The sequence below is a fragment of the Meles meles genome, chromosome 1 (assembly GCF_922984935.1).
Source record: "Meles meles chromosome 1, mMelMel3.1 paternal haplotype, whole genome shotgun sequence".
Taxonomy (NCBI): Eukaryota; Metazoa; Chordata; class Mammalia; order Carnivora; family Mustelidae; genus Meles; species Meles meles.
The window spans coordinates 192,763,792-192,784,933 of NC_060066.1; the positions used below are offsets into that span (position 1 = coordinate 192,763,792).

The window sequence follows — 21,142 nt, forward strand, 5'->3', positions numbered from 1 at the left end:
GTCACGGAGTCCTAGGGATCCTGTCTCCAGATTAGGCCTGTCTCTCCGTCTCTACCCTTACACAGGCCAGTCACTGTTCCTACTTCGTCTTGCTCTAAACTTTTCCTCCATCCGTTCCCCATGCACGTGCCCCTCCATCGTGCAGCTGACAGGGCCCTTAACTGACCCTGGTCTGGCTTTTGTTCTCCCCTTAAGGCACTGCCAGTCTTTCCCATCAATGGGAAACCCCTGGGGTCAGGGGCCCCGTGTGACTCACAGCTGGTGCTCTGCCACTTGTGAGCAGAAGGAGGAACTCTCATCTTTGTGAGTATGAATCATGGAGCCCAACTTGTCACTGTACAGAGCAGCAAACTGAGGCCCAAGGAGAGATGACCAGCTCCCCGTTACAGAGCAGGAGGAGGCCGACCTGGGGCCAGAACTAAGGGCTCTTGGTCCAGCTGATGCTCTCGGAAGGAGATGGGGTGGCTGGGGCTGGGAAGCAGGCCTTGCCAAGTCACCATTACTGAGCACACCATTGGGACCAAGCCATTCTCTGATGTCTCTTCCTCTCTCCGGGCCCGTGCAAGTGCTGGTCCCCCGGCGAGAAAGGCCCAGCCCCCATCTCTGACTAGTCATGGCCCACTCACAGCTCACCTCGCATCTAATCTGATCCCCACCGCAGGGCCCTCCCAGAGACCTCGAAGGGCACCCGAACCTCCTTTACGGGGCCGTGTTCTCTTCTGTCTTCCTCCCACCTTCAGCCCCACCCTGTGGCTCTCCTGAGGTCCTGGGCTTCCTTCCTGCCAAGGAAACACATTCCCTCCCACCCAGGAGGCTAGGAGCATCTCAGACCAGGGACAGGGACTGAGGCCTCACCGGAGAACTGGGACACGCGGGGGGTTAATGTGAAAACATGGGGATTCTAGTCTCTATGGCTGCCCTTCCCCGGTCCATCCCAGAGTTACCCTGTCCCTTCCATCCTCCTTTCCCGGCCACTCTGTCCTGGCAACAGCCCATCCCTGAAAGGTTCCAACCACCGCAACCTTGGTGACCCACGAAGGCACACGCAACTGACAAACAGCAAACTGCTACTTTCTCATCGACACACTCCTATTCTCTCACACAGTCGCACACACTCATAGTCATACACCCAATCACAGGCAGACACTGTCACCAACACACAATCTCAAGGACAGGCAGGCACACACCCAAAAAATCTTAGAGGCGCCAAGAGTCACCAAGCCTCTCTCTCACAGCCTGAATACACACAGCTGACAAAGATGCAAGCTCACACAACCACAAACGTGCACACCTGGTCACACACACACACACACAAAGTCTCTCACACACAGACAGATACAGAGCGATACACAGTCACACACAGGGAGAAACAGACACACACAGTTGCACAAGGGCCCCTGGAGACACAGAACAATGGGTGCATTGTCTGGGCTAGCAGCAGCTGGGGAGGAAGGAGCCACAGTGTGGACGGAGGAGGCCGTGGGGGCCGCTGTACCACTCCCCTCACCCTCACAGCATCCTAAGTGTCATGCCTCTTCCAGAAGCCAGATGCTGCTGGGACCTGGGTTTACCGAGGGACTGCGCTCCCCAACGACCCTTTCCCAGCCTCCAGCGATGGCTGGTGGGAGATGCAGAGCTCCCCTGTGGCCCAGGCTCCCTCTGGGGCTCTGGAAACTCAGGGTCCTTTAGTTCTGATGTTCCTCTCTCCTCCTGTGATTTGCCTGTCAGCCCCTCAGGGCAGAGCCTGGAAGTCTGGATGCTTGGGATCTGCTCCTAACCTCTGACCCCAAGCCCTCCAGGACGCACACAGCCTCCGTCTGAGCCCTGCCAGCCGGTGCGGGCAGCGCCTGGCAGCATTGTGGGCTCCCTATTGTGGTCGAGACAGAGATGCAGGTCACGAAGTCCATCCCTTAGTGGCAGTGGGTGAAGGCACCGTTCTGTCCGTGAGCGGCTGTGGAGCATGGTGGCCCTCCTATCCCAAAGCTGGTTCTTCTCACCTCCCTCTCTGACCAGGTGGTCCCAGATCTCAATGGAGAATTTTTCCAGGGGCTTCCTCACTGTCCCCACCTCATTTTAGTGGGTCTTTTCAAACCCCTTCTCACCCTCAATTACTAGCATCTGCTGTGTGCCCTTTAACATGTCTCTTTCCCTTTCTGAACTTCAGTGTCCCAGTCTGAAAAATGGGGGGGGGGGGGCGGCTGTTAATGAGTCTTCTGTAGCTTCGGAGTAGGGGTGAAGCTGGAGGTTACAGGGGTGAGCGCTGAATGTAGATGCCACCTCAGCCCTCCTCCACCCCTCTGTGGTCAGATCTGTGGGGAGTTTCTGATTTCTCAGGCCCTGGGGTGTCTCCACACCTCACAGCCTCAGGCCTCCCAGGAGGCCTTACCCGTAGGAGGGAAGGAGGGAGGGAGGGAGGGACGTGCTGAGCTGTCCAGGACACAGCCTTGCTTTTGCAACACTTTCCTTCCTCCAGCCCCCATCCTCTTCCTCCTGGGGGCTGAGGGCAGGCAACCGGACACACACATCCGGGGCCAGTCAGGGCTCTGGGGTTCCCACAGACCTGTCCATACCAGGGGAAGGCGAAGGGGAAGTGGCAAGGGACTGGGGCTGGAGGGTCTTCCTGACTCTCAGGTGGGGCAGGAGGCTGGGCTGGGCAGCCCTGGGGGCTGTCCTCAAGGGGCTGTCCCAGGAGCCTTGGTGATGTCCCACCCCTCCACTGGAGTGTTTGAAGTTTTGTTGAATTCGTGTGTGGAGTTCCTCTGCCTGCTTGGGGAGCCCTGAGGTTGGGGATAGGTTATGTCAACGTCTCTGAGCCTTGGACTCTCCAGCTTTCACTTTGGGATGGGGAAGCCCTTCAAGGTCGCAGGACCGCCCTAGCCGGGGCTTTGTAACGGGTCCAGGCTGAGGGCCGGAGGGACAGAGGTGAGCTGGTCTGTGGGGGCTCCGTGTGACTGGCTGCTAAGGGACTGGGAAGAGAGAGGAGGGATGGGCCTCACCAATCTGACCAGTGACTCCGCGGTGGGCCAGACCTCCCATGCTGACCGGGGCAAGCAGGCAGGGACGTGGGTGGGACCTGTGACGGGTCTCCAGGCCTGAGGGGGTGCAGATCATCCCTGCGCGGGGCCCTGCGGCTTCTACGACCGCATTCTCTGGAGCATAACTCAGGATCAACCCTCTGACGAGTCCGGACATGTGAGCCCTTCGAAGAGTTCTAGGGGGAGACTGACAGGGGCTGTCAGTGCAGAACTACAGCGTTGGGGGCTGCTCCAGGTGCTGGGGTGTCCACCCTAGGGGGTGGGCGGTGAGAGGAGAGAATGATTGCTTTCCCTTTCCTCTAGAAGCCCCCCTCTGGCCAGTTCGCTTAACGACCCGCCTCTCCCCTTCCCACGTTGGACCCCACCCGTCCGGGGTAGGCTAGTGGGCTGGGGGTACCAGACCGCCGGCGTCGCCCACTGCGCCAGTGGAGCCGGGGACCTGAGCCCGCCTCTGCTCCTCGATTGGGCGCTCATTTAAATGTCCGGCCCCGCCCCGAGGTCGGGGCGCCTATATAAGGCGGCTCGGCGGGCGGCAGGCGGCATTCGGGCGCGGAGCGGAGCGGTGGCGGGCGCAGCTAGCGGGTCGGGCGCCGAGAGGGGGTGCAGCTCGGTTTCCCACCCCCCGATACCCCTCCCCCTCAGGCTCGAGCCCCACCCCTCCGCCGGCCAGGCCGACCCGGCCGAACTATCCCCTGCGGCGCGAGCCCGGGGCGGTCCCGGGCGCCCCCCAGCAGACCCCCCATCATGGGCAGCCAGAGCTCCAAGGCTCCCCGGGGCGACGTGACCGCCGAGGAGGCAGCAGGCGCTTCCCCTGCTAAGGCCAACGGACAGGTGGGTGCGCTCGGCACGGCCCGACCTGGCCCCCTCCTCCCGCACCTCGCCCCCTCTGGGGCCCTGGGCCGGGGCCGCGCGCTTTGTCCGGCCCGGGACACGCGGCGCCCCCTCCCCCGCCTGGTCCCTTTGTTCTCGGCGCCGCAGCCCCCGCGGGCGAAGCGAGGGGAGGGGCGGGGAGGGGGCGCCGGCCCGGCCCCGCCGCCTTCTTTGTTTGCGGCCCCGGCCCCCGGCGCTGCCCCCGGCCGCCCCGAGTGCCGCGCGGGGAACAAAGACGCTGCCGGGCCGCGCCAAGGGGGCGCCCAGGGGCCGCGGGGCGGGTTCCCGGGGGGGAGGGCACTCCACCCGCAGACCCGACCTCGGTGGCTCACGGCCTTTATTTAGTGGGGAGTCGAGATGTGGGGAGAGCTGGGTGGGGGGCCGCTTGCACAAAGCGGGAGGCTGGGAAAATGGGCTGTCCAGGTGGGGAGAAGAGCGCCCCGTGGCGGCTTCCCGCCCGATGTCGGCTTGTTGGGCTCGCCCGCCTGCCGGGGATCGGCGGCGGCGAGCGGGTCCCCGCCGAATGGAGAGCGCGCCCCGGGGGAGGTGGGTGGGGGGCCACGGGACCCCAGCGCCTCCTGCCGGCCGCGGCCTCTGCGCGCTCGGCCCCCGCGCGCTCGTGAGGACAGGAGGGAGATGTTTGACGGTGTGGGTGAGGCTACAAGCAGCCTCCCGGGTTGCAGAAGAATCGGGATCCCATTGCCTGGAAGAGGTCCGCGGCGGGCTGGGGGAGGAGGGGTAGAGCCCTGGCCCTCATTGCTGTCTCCTCTGCCCTGCAGGAGAATGGCCACGTGAAAAGCAATGGAGACTTATCCCCCAAGGGTGAAGGGGAGTCGCCCCCCGTGAACGGAACAGAGGAGGCAGCCGGGGCCACTGGCGATGCCATCGAGCCAGCACCTCCTAGCCAGGGCGCTGAGGTCAAGGGGGATGCCCCCGCCAAGGAGACCCCCAAGAAGAAGAAGAAATTCTCTTTCAAGAAGCCTTTCAAATTGAGTGGTCTGTCCTTCAAGAGAAATCGGAAGGAGGGTGGGGGTGATTCGTCTGCCTCCTCACCCACCGAGGAAGAGCAGGAGCAGGGGGAGATCGGTGCCTGCGGCGAGGAAGGCACAGCCCAGGAAGGGAAGGCTGTTGCCACCCCTGAGAGCCAGGAGCCCCAGGCCAAGGGGGCAGAGGCTAGTGCTGCCTCCAAGGGAGGAGACACAGAAGAAGAAGAGGCAGGGCCCCAGGCTGCAGAGCCGTCCACCCCCTCGGGGCCGGAGAGTGGCCCTACACCTGCCTGCGAGCAGAAGGAGTAGCTGGGTGGGGGCAGGTGGGTGATCTCTAAGCTGCAAAAACTGTGCTGTCCTTGTGAGGTCACTGCCTGGACCTGGTGCCCTGGCTGCCTTCCTGTGCCCAGAAAGGAAGGGGCTGTTGCCCCCTCCCAGCCACGTGCCCTCTCCTTTTCCCTCCTGTGGATTCTTCCATCATCCATCTGGCCTTCCTCTTAAGGCCGGTTGAAGATGGTCCCTTGCAGTTTCCCAAGTTAGGTTAGTGATGTGAAATTCTCCTGTCCCTGGCCCTACCTCTCCTGTCCCCCCCCCTGAAGAAGGCAATTGCTGGTTTTCTTCCCCAGTTCTTTTCCAAGTAGGTTTTGTTTACTCTACTCCCCAAATCCCTGAGCCAGATGTGGGGTGCCTACACTCCCAAACCCTGAGTGTCCAGCCTTCCCCCCTGTTGAGTTTTTAGTCTCTTGTGCTGTGCCTAGTGGCACCTGGGCTGGGGAGGACACTGCCCCTGTCTAGGTTTTTATAAATGTCTTACTCAAGTTCAAACCTCCAGCTTGTGAATCGACTGTGTCTCTTTTTTGACTTGGTAAGCAAGTATTAGGCTTTGGGGTGTGGGGGGGAGGTCTGTAATGTGAAACAACTTCTTGTTGTCTTTTTTTCCCCCTCCCATTTGTTGTAAATAACTTTTAATGGCCAAACCCCAGATTTGTACTTTTTTTTTTTTTCTAACTGCTAAAACCATTCTCTTCCACCTGGTTTTACTGTAACATTTGGAGAAGGAATAAATGTCGTCCCTTTAGTAGTGCTTTTTAATGAGTGGTCTTCTGGGGGTAGGGCAAGAAGATCCGTTAACCTCAACCCTTGAGGCGGGGATTAAGGTGAGGGGTAAGTCTGTGCGGTTGTTATGTTGTTCAGGGAGTTGCCCAGGTTCTCATGGACACCAGAAGGGCACGGAAGTGGAGTGGAAATCAACCCAGGGACACGGCTAGGACACAAACTCAGGAGGATGTAGAAATGTACCATTTTATTACAAAGATTCTCACGAAAATGAAAATAGTATCTCAAAAAGGATACTAGACCACCCATCTCCACCTGCAGAACTGGGCGAGGCTAGAGGGCAGGCAGTGTGAGTTCCCTGGCTCACATGGGGCTAGCGGGGAAGGTATGATAACAGAACCAACCTAAAAAATGGCTGACGTTACCTTAAGGAGCCTGATTTGGGCAGGGGGCGAGGGGTGTCTCTGAAGACCCAGCCACTCCTAGAATGCTCAGTAGGGACACCTCTCCAAAACTACGAAGCAGGCACTTGGCATTTCAGGATTTTGTCCTATGGCTGCTTAAGAGTATGCCTTCCAGACCCAGCACGCTTTATGGTTCAAAAGTAATAACTGGGGAAGGCTGGGTGGCAGCAAGGCAGCCACAGCCACTAGAAAAGCTCACTCTTAACACGTGCCCTGGGCTCAGCACCCTGGTTCCTGTCTAGTCCCTGGGGATATTTATATTTAATATATATTTATATAAATACACAGAGAAATAGAAAATATAAAATCTGAGGGCTTGTGGGAGGAAGGTGGGGAACTTGGCAGGAAGCCAGAACTGGAGAGGTCTGCTCAGGCCAACTTGACCTCCTCCTTGACCCTGTGGAGAGAGCAGAGACTGGCATGAGATAACGTACCCCAGAGGCCTTGAGGCAAAAACATGGGGACAATGACTTCTATAGGACCCCAGATGCCCAGGTGACTGCTGAGGGCTGGGGCTTCCTAGCTCTGCCTAGAACTGCAGAGACGGACAGACTGGTCCCTGAAAGAGGTCTTTGTAAGCTGCACCAGCTGTCCCTGTGCCTCCCCTCAGCGGAGCGCACAAAGGGGCTGGTGCTCCAATGCTGGGGAGATGGCCGACAGCTCCTTCCTCACCCTTTGGCTTCTTGCTTCTCCTCCTTGGTTTTCTCCTCTTCTAGGACTTCTAGAACATAAAAGTGCAGGGATGACCAAGGGCTCCCCTCCAGAAAGACCCATGGAAATCTACTTAGCCTAAAACCCCTTCCCCAACACTACAGCTCACTGGACATACAAAAGAGAGAAAAGCCCATCCCAGGCCCTCCCACTGAGCCCTGTTGAGAACAAACAGGTCCGACCGGTTTCCCAGCCTGCTAATGCCTGAACCTGGTGGGTGGAGGCAGCCCCCTGGGAAACTGGGGTGAAGTGCTGGGAAAAGGGCTTGGGTGGTATGTGAGAGCCACACTCCTGACCACGGGGAGCCCAGGCATGTCCCTGGCTCCGGAGCCTGGCAGGGATCTCAATCAGCCAGTGAAGATGACAAATCGAGTTTCGTTCTTTTGTGGGGCCTGCTACTTCTGGGAGCTGAGGCAGAACCCGGCAGAAGGCAGGGCCCGAGTCGGCTCTCTCCTCCCAATGCCCTAAATAGATACATCCTCCTCTCTGGTCTGGGGCTCAAGACCCAAGGCTGGGCGTGACCCAAACCCACCTTTCTTCTCTTCTGGGTCTTTCTCTTTTTCATCCTCAGTTTTGACTCTCTTGGCTTTTTTGAAGTTGGAAGAGTTCTTGCGACCGCCTTCTCCCTCCTCATCAGAGTCCGAGAACTCTTCCTCGCAGGCAATTCGTTTGTCAGAAGAACAGACTGGGAGGCAATGCGGAATGTGGGTGAGACAGCAGGAGGTGAGCTTTACCTCAGGGTCTGTGCCCGGTGCTTCCCTGAGTGCCCTCTGAGAGACACCAAGGGAAGGGGAGACCACAAAGAGGGGAAGGAAACTCAAGGAGTCCCTAAATTGTTCCAAGTCCTAGCACTTGGGTTTCCCAACAGATGGCTAGCTTGAGAGGAAGGCAGAACCAACAGTGGTGGGAATTCAGAGCTAACTACTGAGTGGGAAGGCACCAGCCCCGGGGTCTGGATCTTACTCGAGATGCGCTTGTCAGGATCTTCTTCATCCTCGTCGCCACTCTCCTCAGGAATGGCATCTTCAGGAATCACCTGCATTTGGACCCCCGGTGCGTGGGGCAGCATTCGCAGGTTTTCAAACAGTCGCTGTCTATGGCCAATGGTAGAGAGGGTGGCTGGGCTCTGGTTAGGGACAAACCAGAGTCTGGAATGTTCAGTCAGGGGGTGTCTGGGGATATACTCACTTGATCTTCTCCAGGTATTCATTGGTATTCTGGTTGGTCATATTGGAAGGACTGATATGAAGTTTGAAATCTGGTCCAAAGTATTCGAAGTAGTCGTTGTACGGAAGCTCTAATTGGGGCAGGAGGTTAAGAGTCAAGAGACCTGTCTACCATGGGTCCCTGAGAAAAGCATTTGTAGGTTTATCTGGAACTGTCAGTCCAACTATCTAACAGAGTACTTGGGTACTTTATAGGGTTTCAGTCTTTTTAATGCCCTTCTCCAGAATGAGAAGGCACAAGCCCCTGGTTTAGGAAAACTTAGGCAATGTTCACTGGGAGCACGTCCTCACTGACTACCCCAGTTCCCCTATGGAGTAGAAATTCCGAAGCTATAAATAACCACTGATAATTTTGTATAGACCAAAAACAAAAGGGAGAGAGGACAGGGTCAAAAAAGGACTCAGGAAAAACTGATGGTCTGACAATCACAAGTGGATAGGCAGGATAATCAATGACTAATATCAGAAGAGGAGAGGCCACATGGCCAACGGGAAAGGGCTCGTGAACTTGAAGACATCTGAGCTCTAGCTCTGCCCCATCCAACCTGGCCCTGGAGCTATTACCATTCGGGATCTCTGTGTCCAGGGCCACTGCTGTTTCGTACGTCCAGCAGCGGGCCACATTACGGATGGTGTAGCCACCGCCTCCCAGCATCAGCATAGGCAGGTTGAAGCTCTTCACAAACTCCACACACTTGCCGTGCCCTTTGGTGGGAGAAAGGGGTGCTGGGTTACAGGAGCCCCCTGCAGGACCCGCCCAGCCATCCCTATGCTACACGGTCTCACCTTTGATGGTCAGATTGAAGCAACCTAACCGATCCCCAGACAGGGAGTCAGAACCACACTGTAAGACAACCGCACTGGGCTGGAACATCTCCATCACTTTAGATATGACCTAAAAGATATGACCTGGTCACCACTGGCTTTAAGAAAAGTTACGTGACGCTCGGGGCAGCAAAGGGTGGGTGCAGTCCTTCTGCCCCTTATCATTCACTCGCACTTTTGCACTCTCCCTCATGTTGGGTGGTGAAGAGGGAACATCGGTCTGGGGCTCTTGTTTCCCTACTTGGGATTTCAGTTTTCCAATTTGAAAGACTCTCCAAGATCCCTCTAGCTCTAGTAATGCTGGATCGAGAAGAGCCTCTTCATCTTTCCCTCCGTCTTTCCCGTTCCTTTCACTGCCCCAACTCCAGTGCCACTTCTGACCCTGAGCTGCATCTGCCCCACACCTCGGTCCTACAGACTTTGAGCCGCATACCGTGAGGGAGGGCTCGCTTTTGTCTTTCTCTGACGTTACCAGGACAAAGACCATACCTTGGGCTTCTCTGTCACCCTTCCTATGCAGCATACTGTAGGCACTTGACTCCCTCAACTTTTTACGTTAATACTCCAGTAATGGTTCCTTGTGGCTTGCAGGCGGAAGATTGAACTCCTCCGCTTGGCATTCAAGGCTCCCTTTGAAATACCGACCCCAACATACGTTTCCTACCACATCCTCCAACGCTCCACCCACCCATCACACTGGCCAACACCCAGCTACGTACTGGCACCTTTGTGCTTCTGCTAGTGCTGTCTCCCCTGCTGAACGCCGTCCCCGCCCTCCAGCCTCCACCTCCAGCTTCACATGGACAAATCCTCATGTTTCAGAGTCCAGCTCAAACTGACCACCTCTATGAAATTGGCTCTGACCACCCTCGCCCCAGCCCAGTCAGTGGTTTTTCTCCCACTCTTCTGTTCATCCTGCAAAAACAGTAATGACCACACACTATCGTGTGTGTGCCTGCCTCCCACAATGTAGACTGTGAGGTCTTCAAGGGCATAATTCATGTCTTAGATAGTCTTGTCTCCAACAGAGGGCCCGACCCACAGAAGGCACCAATAAACACTTAGATGAATTTCGTTCCTCTAGCCGAGCACACAGCATACGAGCCACGGTCAAAACACATCTCCTTTCCTGACCAGCTTCTCAGGGAGGGAGAGGTTCCTGACGTATGCTGGGGGTGCTCTGCTACCCCTCCCTTAGACTAAGCCCAGCTGCAGCCCGGGTGGTGGATAAGCCACTTACCGGCTTGAAAATGGCCTCATAGGACTCGTCATCAATCCCATCTCGGAGCGGGTAGTTAACAGCATAATACTTGCCTTTGCCAGCCCCGATATCCTAATCAAGAGGGACATTAAAGTAAAACTGAAAGATGAAGCTAGGAAGAAGTTCAAGGATGGGGGCTGGAAGGCTAAGGACGGGCAGTGGTTTTAAGAGCGAAAAGTGAGGCCCGTGAGCTGAGCCAGGGACAGAATGGGGACCTCGTGGTTAATACCATCCCTCTCACGGGGAAGTCTAGCTCACACCTCTGGGCACACCACGGAGCGTATGCCCAGCCTGAAAACTATTCATGGAGCCAGAGATGGACTATCCTACCCCACAGCACAAGACCTCCACCTTTGGACTGAGTCAGAGCTGCCAGTGGCTGGGTCTCAGAAATCACACCCACCCTGGGACAACCTTTTCCTCCCCAGAGAAGGTGGAAGAGTTCTTTAAAATTGGAAATACCCACTTATTCTAATGCTCGCACAGCAAACATGAATTACTGCCACTTTTTCACCAGAGCGCTACCGCATGCCAAAGGGCTGGTTTCATCTTCATGTTAACAGAAGCAGATACAACAGTTCAGTGAGTTCGCTTCTGAGGACTCTTATCCTGAGGTCTACTGACGGGCTTCACTAAGAGGAGGTGTCTAATTAACTATTCAGTATCAGATACAAAAGATTTCCTACACTTTCCTAGGGACAGAGTCCATAGCTTTCAGTCAGGTGATCAAGGAGAAGGTTAAGAACCCTTGAGATGGTCTATAAGGGTCCCAATTCCTAGCCCTGGGAGAGAACCTGATGTTTTTGTTTTTGTTTTTGAACCTGATGTTTCTAGCCTAAAATTCAAGTCATATGGGACATCTGAGTAGTATAATGTAACTTAGTTATGGCCAGGAGGGACCTGTCATGCGACCCCTATTCCAACCCTTCGGGCCCCATCGTTCCCTTCCTCCAGAATAAGGGAGGGAAGGAGACCCGAGCAGGTACCCTACACTGGGGTATGGCATTCTGAATGGCAGAAGAGGCAGGAAGTTTCTGGTGACATGAGATAGGAGAGTTAGAGCTGGCAGCTGAGGGTGAGCTAGTAGGCCCCTGAAGGGAGTTCTCACCCGTAGGTCCCCAGTTCCTGGGAAGTACTCTCCGTATTTATGAAAGGACACAGTCATGACCCGGTCTGTGGTATAGAAGGCCTCTTCCACGCCATCGCCGTGGTGAATATCAATGTCAATATACAGCACCCTCTGGTGATACCTAGGATCAGAAGGGGGTCAGGGGTCTGGGGGCTCTCTGGGAATGGGACGCGCCAAGGGCGCCAGGTCCCAGCTTACCGGGCTGGCTGCCTCCCTCAGGTATCTCTAAGCACCAGAGACGTGGAAACTGGCTGAAGGAAGGTGGAAGAGCGGCAGGGTGTCTCCAGAGGCCTGACCAAGCCGACCAAGTCCGATCTTCCTACTCTACAGCCAGGGTCAACTCCAGCCACACAGGGACACTCTGGAGGCAGGATCTGAGCAGCGCCTGCCCCTGATCTTGCCGTAGGCTCAGATCAAACCAGGACCCCGTCAAGGAGAGGATGGCCAGAGACACTCACTGAACACATCCTAGCCAGCACACCGCTAGGAAAAGCAAACTAGGGAGGCAAGCCCGGGGGAGAGGGAAGTGGGAACCTGGCCTAGGGAGCTCCTGCAAGAGACAAGGCCAGGCAGGCATACTTTAGCAGTTCCAGGATGGCCAAGACGATATCATTGACGTAACAGAAGCCAGATGCCTCAGACTTCTTTGCATGGTGCAGGCCCCCGGCCCAATTCACAGCGATGTCCGTCTGTTGCTTATTAAGTTTCACAGCACTCGCTGGGTGTGGGAGAGTGAACGTAAGACTGTTAGCAAGCCGTTCTCCCCCTTTCCCCAAGAAGCCCAGGAAACCCGGTGAGAGGTGGGACCTATTCGACAACGGGACTGTATGATCCAAGGGCCAGTCCTCTCCCTCCTTCCCTCCCTATTCCAAAAGGGAGTAGATATGACACTGGCTACTCTCAACAACTTCTTCCCAAACGGAGGGTGGGAACCCTCAGTAAGGCTTAGAGCTGCTTTAGTGGGTCGTGACTAGTGTGTGTGTGTTAAACAAAATAAATTAGGATAAAATAACAGTAAAGGTAACCGCTCTTCTGTAAAACTGGCTTCAGAGCGAGAACATGTGTGCGCAACCTTGACTGCAAGTGTAAATGTATTTCTTGCTGGGGTTCATGGTCAAAAAAACGGTGAAGATACTAGAGGTATTAGGAACTCAAAGTACAAACAGGCCCACAAGTGAGAGAAATACACACTTGTGTATTCAGGTGCATGTCACGGCAGTGTAACCACAACAGCAATAAAAACACGGAACGAGCCAAGTGATCCAATAAAAGGGGACTGATTATATATCAACCAAAGTTGGCTCCTAATGTGCAATAATCGCATAGCCACTAGGCATTATGCTATAGACTGTGTGAGCTAAAGAACTTTTAAAGATTTACTAAGTAAAAGATGCAGACACAAAACTATATGCATGTGACACATTTTTGTAAAACACAGACGTACATGTTACATCCAGATATGTACACACAGGGAAAAGAATGTTACCAAAATGGTAACAACGATTATTCACGGACAGCAGGATTGTGGGCCATTTTTTCCTGAGAGGATCTGAGATGATATTGGGAGCCGAGTGAAAGGAGAGAGGACAGAAAACAATGGTCAGAGGAAAACAAACATTTGTTAAGAAAGGGTTTAGAGTAATCATAGAGGTAATCTAGGAGTTAATCATGGAACTGGAAGCTACGTGGGGAGTATTTCTGACCTCTAAAGGGGATTACTATGGTGTTTGGTAAGACACAGATGATGACACTTCCCATTTCATAGCACTTTGCAGTTTGCAAACTGCTTCTCTGTATAGCATCTCCACAACTCCACGCGGTCTGCAGGGAATTCCAGTGTTAAGATCTCTTGGTAGGAGAGAACAGTCGAGGTACCCGTCAGTACCATGTCAGAGACTGAACCTGGGCTGGGACTAAACCAGAGGGTATTTTAAAGACCTAAGGTACCATTTTACGGGGTCACTGATTAGCCCTATTGGGACAGCGGTCCAAAAGGCAGACCTCACTAGTACAACCCAGCACAGGCCACGAGGAGGGAATTATATTCCTTACCCACAGAGCCACCAGTAGATAACTGACAGAATTCAAACAGGCCATCAAAAACTGGACAGTCCTCACCGACGTTGACTTAAAAGACATAAGACAAAGGTTAGTTTCCACAATTCCTTTGGTTTTTGTTTACATATTTATGAGCCTATGGGGGTAGGGTGGGGGAGGGATATAGAATTTGGGTTCAGGAGGCTTGGATTCTAGTCCAGGCTCTATCACTTACTGGTTTTGTGATTGGGTCAAATCATTTAACTTCCCAGAGCTTTGGCTCATTACCTTTAACTAGCAATCATGATACCTGCCTCACCTAACCACTGAGAAGATGAACAGAAATCTTTATGGGGAAGAGCATAGCCAGTGAGTACTTAGAAAATGTTGGCTCTTTCCTTGAGGGAGAAGAGCAGAGTTGCTTATTCCTGGGTTTGTTCCAGATCTCACGCCAGCTGACCAACAAGGCAGGGAAGAACTGAGACCTGTGTAACCGTCATCCACTGAACGCTTAACAGTGTGCCGGACGCTGTGCTAAAGGCTTTAAATTCCTTATGCCCTTCATCCTCACGTAACCTTCTCCTTCTGACATTCTGAGCCAGGATTTGGTCTTACTTTACAAATGGGGAAACCTGCTCAGAGAGGTGAACGGCTAGTCAATAGCAGAGGCGATATTTAAGCATTGGTCCGCCTGCCCTAAAAGCCCATGAAAACGCACTCTGGCCTTCTTCCCAATAATCTCATGTACAGTCTCATTTGGTCCTCATCACAACCCTGTGAGTTGGGCAGGACACATCCACCCCACCATCCACAGGGACAAACAGATCCCGAGCATTAAGTGACCTGCCCACGGTCCTATAAGCAGCCAGTGGCAGAGACAGAATCAGGGTCCAGGTGTCTCAACTCCCACAGTTCAGTGCTCTCTCTACTACACCTGAGTGACAACCTGAGTCAAGTTATTTCAGACCCAAAGGGGCAAAAGCTCAAACTAATGCGTAATGAAGAAACACATGCAAACAGTGATGCAAATGAACTGAGAGGCAGGAAGGGAAGCGCATCTGAGGGCCGTGGAGTCACAGGGTGAGAGAGGAACCTTAGGGCTCCAAGTCTCCTCTCCCACAAAAGGCAACTGCTAGGGGCGCCTGGATGGCTAAGTCGGCGCGGTGTCCTACTCTTGGTTTCGGCTCAGGGTGGGCTCAGGGTTGTGAGATCGGGCTCCGAGTGCAGCAGGAGGCACTGTTTGAGACTCTCTCCCTCTCCCTCCCCCACCTCCTCAGACTCAGGCTCCTTCTCTCGCTCAAATAAATCTTTAAAAAAAAAAAAAAAAAGGAAACTACTGAGACATGAACGATACACAGGAAATTAGAGGCAGGGTAGGCTATTCCTTGCCCCAGCCTTCCTACTGCACCTGCTGCTATCAGCTGGGGTTCCCCAAGTCGAGCGGGGAGGAGACCTGGGAGGAGGAGGGTAGCAGAGCCTGGCTCGGACTGTGGTAACCTTCGGAGAGACAGCTGAACCTCAACGTTTGCGATAACTACAAGTGTTACTAACTCTGGTGCTGCCCTGAACTTGGAGGGTGCCCCGCCAAGACAAGTGCTCTGAGGAAGGGTGGCCCACGTGAGGGGGTGAGCAACAGTACCTGGCTCTCACCCCCACTGCCCAGGTAAACACTGGGAGGCTGTGTCAATAAGAACTTTGGTCCCTGGAGCCAGGCTCTTTATCCACTGGCAACCAAATGCCCCCTCCAGCTGCTTCCTGCCTCACTGGGTTTGGCCTGCCTAGATTGCCAGAGTTTTGCTTATACCCCCATTTGGGATGTGGAGCCACCATGGGAAGAAATGGTTAGTGTTTTATCTGTTTCTTTTGTTATTGTTCTTGTTGTTGTTGTTATTATTTTTAAGTAAGTTTTTTTTAAAGTTTTTCATTTGACAGATAGAGATCAAGTAGGCAGAGAGGCAGACAGAGAGAGAGAGAGAGGAGGAAGCAGGCTCCCGCTGAGCAGAGAGCCCAATATGGGGCTCGATCCCAGAACCCCGGGACCATGACCCGAGCCAAAGGCAGAGGCCCTAACCCACTGAGCCACCCAGGTGCCCCTTAAGTAAGTTTTATATCCAATGTGAGGCTGGAACTCATGACCCCAAGACAGAGTCGTGTGCTCTACTGACTGAGCCTGCTGGGTGCCACAGAAATGGTTGTTTTATATAGGAGAAAAAAGTATTTTCCTTCAGGTCCCAAACCAACATGTGGCTCAAATGGCCAGCCCATCATGCTCAGTTCAACAAGCTGTGTGACTGGAGATGAAAAGGGCGCAAATGGGAGGCAGCCCCTCACTTGGGCTAATGCATGAAATGAAATGAGCGAGGGCTTTTCTATGGGTTTCCCTCTTCCCACTATAAATACGTTTCTTGTTCTTAGGCTGGCGTTAGAGTGAAGGGAGCAACACTGGGTGAGAGAAGGGGAGAGTGGAGGGAGATGGAGAAGGCAGTAAGAAGCACACTGCACAAGGAGATGCATGGATTAACAGGGACTCAGGAGATGCCTTACCCCACTGTGGTGCTATGAGGGGGTGGGTGGTAGGACAGAGAGGGTGTGTGATCAAGGGGAGGCATCCTGGGGTTTCAACTATATTGGTAATGTTTTCTTTCTTAGAACGAAAGGCCATTAGTGGGGTACTTGAATTTTCATTCTACTACTTTTTATACTTTTGTGTGTGTGTCTGAAATATTTTGCATGCTATTTATTTAAAAATACTCCAGAATTAGGAAACGAGTTCCATTCTCTATCCTACCACTACTTTGCTGGGTGACCCTGGGAAAGTCATTTCACCGCAGTTTATATATCTAAAAAATGGATGATTATGCCTCCAAATTTTGCCACCACAATTCTCCTTTATCATTTGTCCACATTTCATATTCTGATAAACAACCAGAAAAAAAGGGGAAAAATTACATTTTTTGACATCTGAACCAATTTTATTTATTTACTATTATTTTTAAGAAGGTCTGAGCCCTGGGATGCCTGGGTGGCTCAGTCGGTTAAGCATCTGCTTTCGGCTCAGGTCACGGTCCCGGGGTCCTGGGATCAAGGACCCATTGGGCTCCTTGCAAGCAGCCTGCTGCTCCCCCTGCTTGTGCGCTCTCTCTCTGACAAATGAATAAATAAAATCTTGAAAAAAAAAAAAAAAAGGAGAAGACGAAGAAGAAGGCCTGAGCCCAATAGGCCACGAGCTCCCCAGGAGGCAAAGGCTAGCTGACAGGGGACTGACTACAAATGGGCAAATCACACCAGGCTGTCAGGGAGCCTACTGTACATAATTTATTACATTTTAGCTAAGAGCAAGTGGGTTAAGCCTCTGCCTTCAGCTCAGACACCTATTGGCTCAGAACTTCTGATCAAGGTTCTCAAAATCTCAAAATGACCACAAAACATTTATTACATTCTAGCTAAGAGCAAGGAAGCCTAACTTACTTAGTTTATTACATGTATAACTTCCTAGATTAGATGTTAGCTCTCACATCCCTATTATTGTCTCTGTAGGTACCCTTGGTTATACAGTACTTCACTAAGTGACACCTTTCTATAACTCTATGAATCAAGTCAGGGAGACGCTCACTTGGTTAAGTGTCTGCCCTTGGCTTAAATCCTGATCCCAGGGTCCTAGGATCTAGTCCCACATCGGGCTCCTTGCTCAGCAGGGACCCTGCTTCTCCCTCTGCCTACCACTTTCCCTGCTTATGCTCTCTTTCTCTCATTCTCTGACACATAAATAAAATCTTTTTTAAAAAAAAATGAAAGTTTTATGTCATCATAGCAAAAATTACTATTCATTGACAGTCCGTGCTATCTCACTTATCCTGCCCAACTTCCACTATGAAATAGGCACGATTATCTTTCTTTTTTTAAGATTTTATTTATTTGAGAGAGAGAAAGAACGTACATGAGGAAGGGGGCAGAAGGAGAGGAAGAAAGACAAGCAGACTCCCCGCTGGTCAGGAAGCCTCATGGGGAGCTCGATCCCAGGACCCTGGGATCATGATCTGAGCTGAAGGCAGTCGCTTAACTAACGGAGCTACCCAGGTCCCCCGTCTTCCTTTTAAAGAAGAGAAAACAGGGGTCCCTGGGTGGTGCAGTCAGTTGAGCACCTGACTCTTGATTTTGGGTCAGGTCATGATCTCAGGGTCATGAGACCAAGCCCTGCATCTGACTCTGGGCTCCAGGATCCGTACTTAGTAGCAGAGTCTGCTTGAGATTCTCTCTCCCTCTTCCTCTGCCCCTCCCCCATGCACAAGCACTCTCTCTCTAAAATAAATAAATAAATCTTTAAAACTAAATAAATAAGAAGAGAAGATGAGGCTCAGAGAGGCTAGGGACCTGCTTAAGAACACACAGCAGCGGAGTGGCAGAGTGAACGGATTCAAACCAAGACATCAAAGCTCATTTTCTTGCTTCAACATCAAGTTGCTTCTCCAATGAGAATCCTCTCTGCTGACAGTGGAGCCTGATCACTGGCCTAAAAAGGTTATGAGAAGCGCTAAAACCATCTAGAGCAAAGGAAGGAATGTGTCTCATCTTGGAAGCAAATAAGATCTTGTCAATTCGAAGAGCAAACACTGCACGTGGAGGGGGCAGCAGCTCCTAGAGTTGTAAGTGGTAAAGAAGCTTGATGCTTTAAAAAAGGTCTCTGTGGTTCTGTAACCATTACAACTACACAATTATTGTAACAAATAAACTTTCTGCCTTGGGAATCAGACTACCTTGTGGCCAGTACAATAAGTGCCACAGATTTGCTGATATTTCAAAATAAGCTGTTATGAGCTAATCAAAACTTCTTCTGGACAATGTTGTTTCATTGTTTCATTTTATGAGACAGTAGGTGCTGAAAGAGAATTTCTAAAAGAACACAAGGGAGAAGTCAGATATGAAAGTTTTCTCCCAAATTTCAACACATTTTCTCCCACAGCTGAACTAGTCCCCATGATTCCTACAAAGTGAGTGTAGCTTCGGAGATGCCACCGGCTCTCTGTTTGAGTCTCAGGACGCAGGAGCAGAATCACCTCAACTCAAAGATCACGTCCTCTAGAGTCTGTTCTTAGTAGTCACTTGATTCTCAATTAATACTCACAAGTGAGAGCAGTTATACTTGTACGGGATGACACCCAGTCCACTTTGCAAAAGAAAAATCTAAGGAGAAGTGACTCGCCCGGTCAGTGAGGGGTCAGAGCTGTGGCTTGTATCTCCTTTGTCCCTCTTCCAGGTCAGTGCTCTTTCCATCGCAACATTTACACTTTCCTTGGCACAGTGTTGTGAATCGAACTAGACAAAGATCAAAGTCTATTCTTTATACTCAAGATACAAGGAAAACTGGGGGCGCCTGGGTGGCTTGGTGGGTTAAAGCCTCTGCCTTCGGCTCAGGTCATGATCCCAGGGTCCTGGGATTGAGCCCAGCATGAGGCTCTCTGCTCAGCAGGGAGCCTGCATCCCCCTCTCTCTCTGCCTGCCTCTCTGCCTACTTGTGATCTCTCTCTCTCTCTCTGTCAAAAAAATAAATAAAATCTTAAAAAAAAAAAGATACAAGGAAAAACAAGACTTGAGAAAAAAAAAGCAGCACTTCAGCCTCCTTGAGGTGGGGGAAATCTGGTGTCCGCTGAATGGGAGCTACCAGGGAAGGCAGGGCAGACCTCTGCGATTCGAAGGCAGATCAAGTGGGGCCTCTCAAGGAAGGAGGAACAGAACGGACTTACATCTCTGCATCTGCTTGCTGTACTCAGACATGTTATCTGGGCGGATGGAGCGCAAGAATTTAATGTAGTCGTCACTGTGGTACTTGGTCATCTCCTCAGCATTGGCTTTGTGGGGGCGCTAGAGGGCAGAGGGGAGAAAGGACACGTTATTCTGACCACCGCCATTCTTCACTCAGTCTACTTGAACATCTGTATCTGCCCAGCACTGAGCTGGGTGCTGTAAAGGTTAACAAGCAATGACTGATTAGATTAAGGCCTCCAGAACTTAAGATCTAATTAGGCACAGAAGATTATCAAAGGAGATTCAGGATCAGAAAACCCTGTCACTCTGGCTCTGTTGCTTAGGCAAGTCTCTAGTGAGCCTGAATTTTCTCAGTTACTAAATAGGGACAACTTCTACCTCACAGGGATCGTGAGAATTGGATGAAATGTTAAATCTCTTTGTAAACTGTGAGGTGCTTTATAAATTCTTATTTCTTTTTAGTATTAAGTATAACAATATATAGTTATGGGCCAAATGGCTCCAAGAGGTTGAAAAAAAGGGGTGACTAGTAATAACTGAAATAGGAAGTCTTATAAATCATCATCACACCACCAATTCTGATCATAACCTCCTCACTGAAGCTTCCTTGACATGGTAATTTCTGGATTATCCTAACATTCTGATTCATCTTTCCCTCTTTTGAAAAAGTCTCTTTTCAGGATGCCTGGGTGGCTCAGTGAGTCAAGTGTCTGCCTTTGGCTCAGGTCACCACCCAGGGTTCAGGGATCAGGCTCCTTGCTCAGCAGGGGGCCTACTTCTCCCTCTGCCTGCTGCTGGCCCTGCTTGTGCAATCTCTCTGACAAGTAAATAAATAAAATCTTAAAAAAAAAGAAAAATTCTCTTCTTGGGACACCTGGGTGGCTCAGTCCATTAAGCATCTACCTTCAGCTCAGGTCATGATTTCAGTATCCTAGGATCCCGCCCAGTGTCAGACTCTGCGCTCAGGTATAGGAGTCTGTTTCTCTGTCTCCCTCTGCCCCTCCCCATTCTCGCGCTCACTCTTTCTCTCTCTGCCTTAAATAATTACATAAATAAATAAAATCTTATTTGAAGGGGCACCTGGGTGGCTCAGTGGGTTAAGCCTCTGCCTTCGGCTCAGCTCGTGATCTCAGGGTCCTGGGATCGAGCCCCGCATCGGGCTCTCTGCTCAGCGGGGAGCCTGCTTCCTCCTCTCTCTCTGCCTGCTTCTCTGCCTACCTGTGATCTCTCTCTCTGTCAAATAAATAAATAAAATCTTAAAAAAAAAAAATCTTATTTAAAATTATTTTTAAACTTCTCTTCCTCTCATCCCTTAAAAGCAGGTTTTCTTCTAAGATGACCCTCTGCTTTTCTAACTACCAATACCTTTCTAAAGCCTTTTCAATCCACACTTAACATTGTTTACCCTGAGCCAGGCACTGTATGTCGTTTTGTGATCCTTACAACAACCTCTTAAACTCTGTACGATTAGTACCCTCCCTTTGCCCATAAGGAGGTGAAGTAATTTGCCCACAGTTCGCAGCTGGTAAATTGGACTAGGGACCCCGAGGTCTGGCTGCAGGCACTAGCTGGCTCTTGCTTCAGCCTCACTTAATATAAGGAGGAATGTAAGACTACAAAATGAAGATTTTTTTTAAAAAGATTTTATTTATTTATTTGACAGAGAGACACAGCAAACAGCGAGAGAGGGAACATGAGCAGGGAGAGTGGGAGAGAAAGAAGCAGGCTTCCTGATGAGCAAGGAGCCCAAAGTGGGGCTCAATCCCAGGACCCCAGGAC

General features: G+C 52.0%; 2 protein-coding genes across 2 annotated transcripts in view; one reads left to right on the forward strand and one right to left on the reverse strand.

Annotated features, from left to right (window-relative positions):
* The first annotated feature begins 3,571 nt into the window (after positions 1-3,571).
* MARCKSL1 (MARCKS like 1) lies at positions 3,572-5,969 on the forward strand. Its single transcript, XM_045993172.1, has 2 exons — positions 3,572-3,866; positions 4,685-5,969. Exons 1-2 carry the CDS (start codon positions 3,780-3,782, stop codon positions 5,198-5,200), a joined length of 603 nt encoding a protein of 200 aa, XP_045849128.1. The 5' UTR covers positions 3,572-3,779; the 3' UTR covers positions 5,201-5,969.
* Positions 5,970-6,177: 208 nt separating this feature from the next.
* Positions 6,178-21,142, reverse strand: part of HDAC1 (histone deacetylase 1) — a 34,444-nt gene continuing 19,479 nt past the window's right edge. The window contains exons 3-14 of the mRNA XM_046013758.1: positions 19,342-19,459; positions 13,616-13,690; positions 12,143-12,281; positions 11,543-11,684; positions 10,414-10,506; positions 9,135-9,243; positions 8,913-9,053; positions 8,311-8,419; positions 8,086-8,216; positions 7,655-7,807; positions 7,084-7,132; positions 6,178-6,808 (exon numbers count right to left, since the gene is read on the reverse strand). Coding sequence (XP_045869714.1) covers positions 6,781-6,808; positions 7,084-7,132; positions 7,655-7,807; positions 8,086-8,216; positions 8,311-8,419; positions 8,913-9,053; positions 9,135-9,243; positions 10,414-10,506; positions 11,543-11,684; positions 12,143-12,281; positions 13,616-13,690; positions 19,342-19,459 — 1,287 coding nt within the window. The 3' untranslated portion in view covers positions 6,178-6,780. The remainder of the gene's footprint in view (positions 6,809-7,083; positions 7,133-7,654; positions 7,808-8,085; positions 8,217-8,310; positions 8,420-8,912; positions 9,054-9,134; positions 9,244-10,413; positions 10,507-11,542; positions 11,685-12,142; positions 12,282-13,615; positions 13,691-19,341; positions 19,460-21,142) is intronic.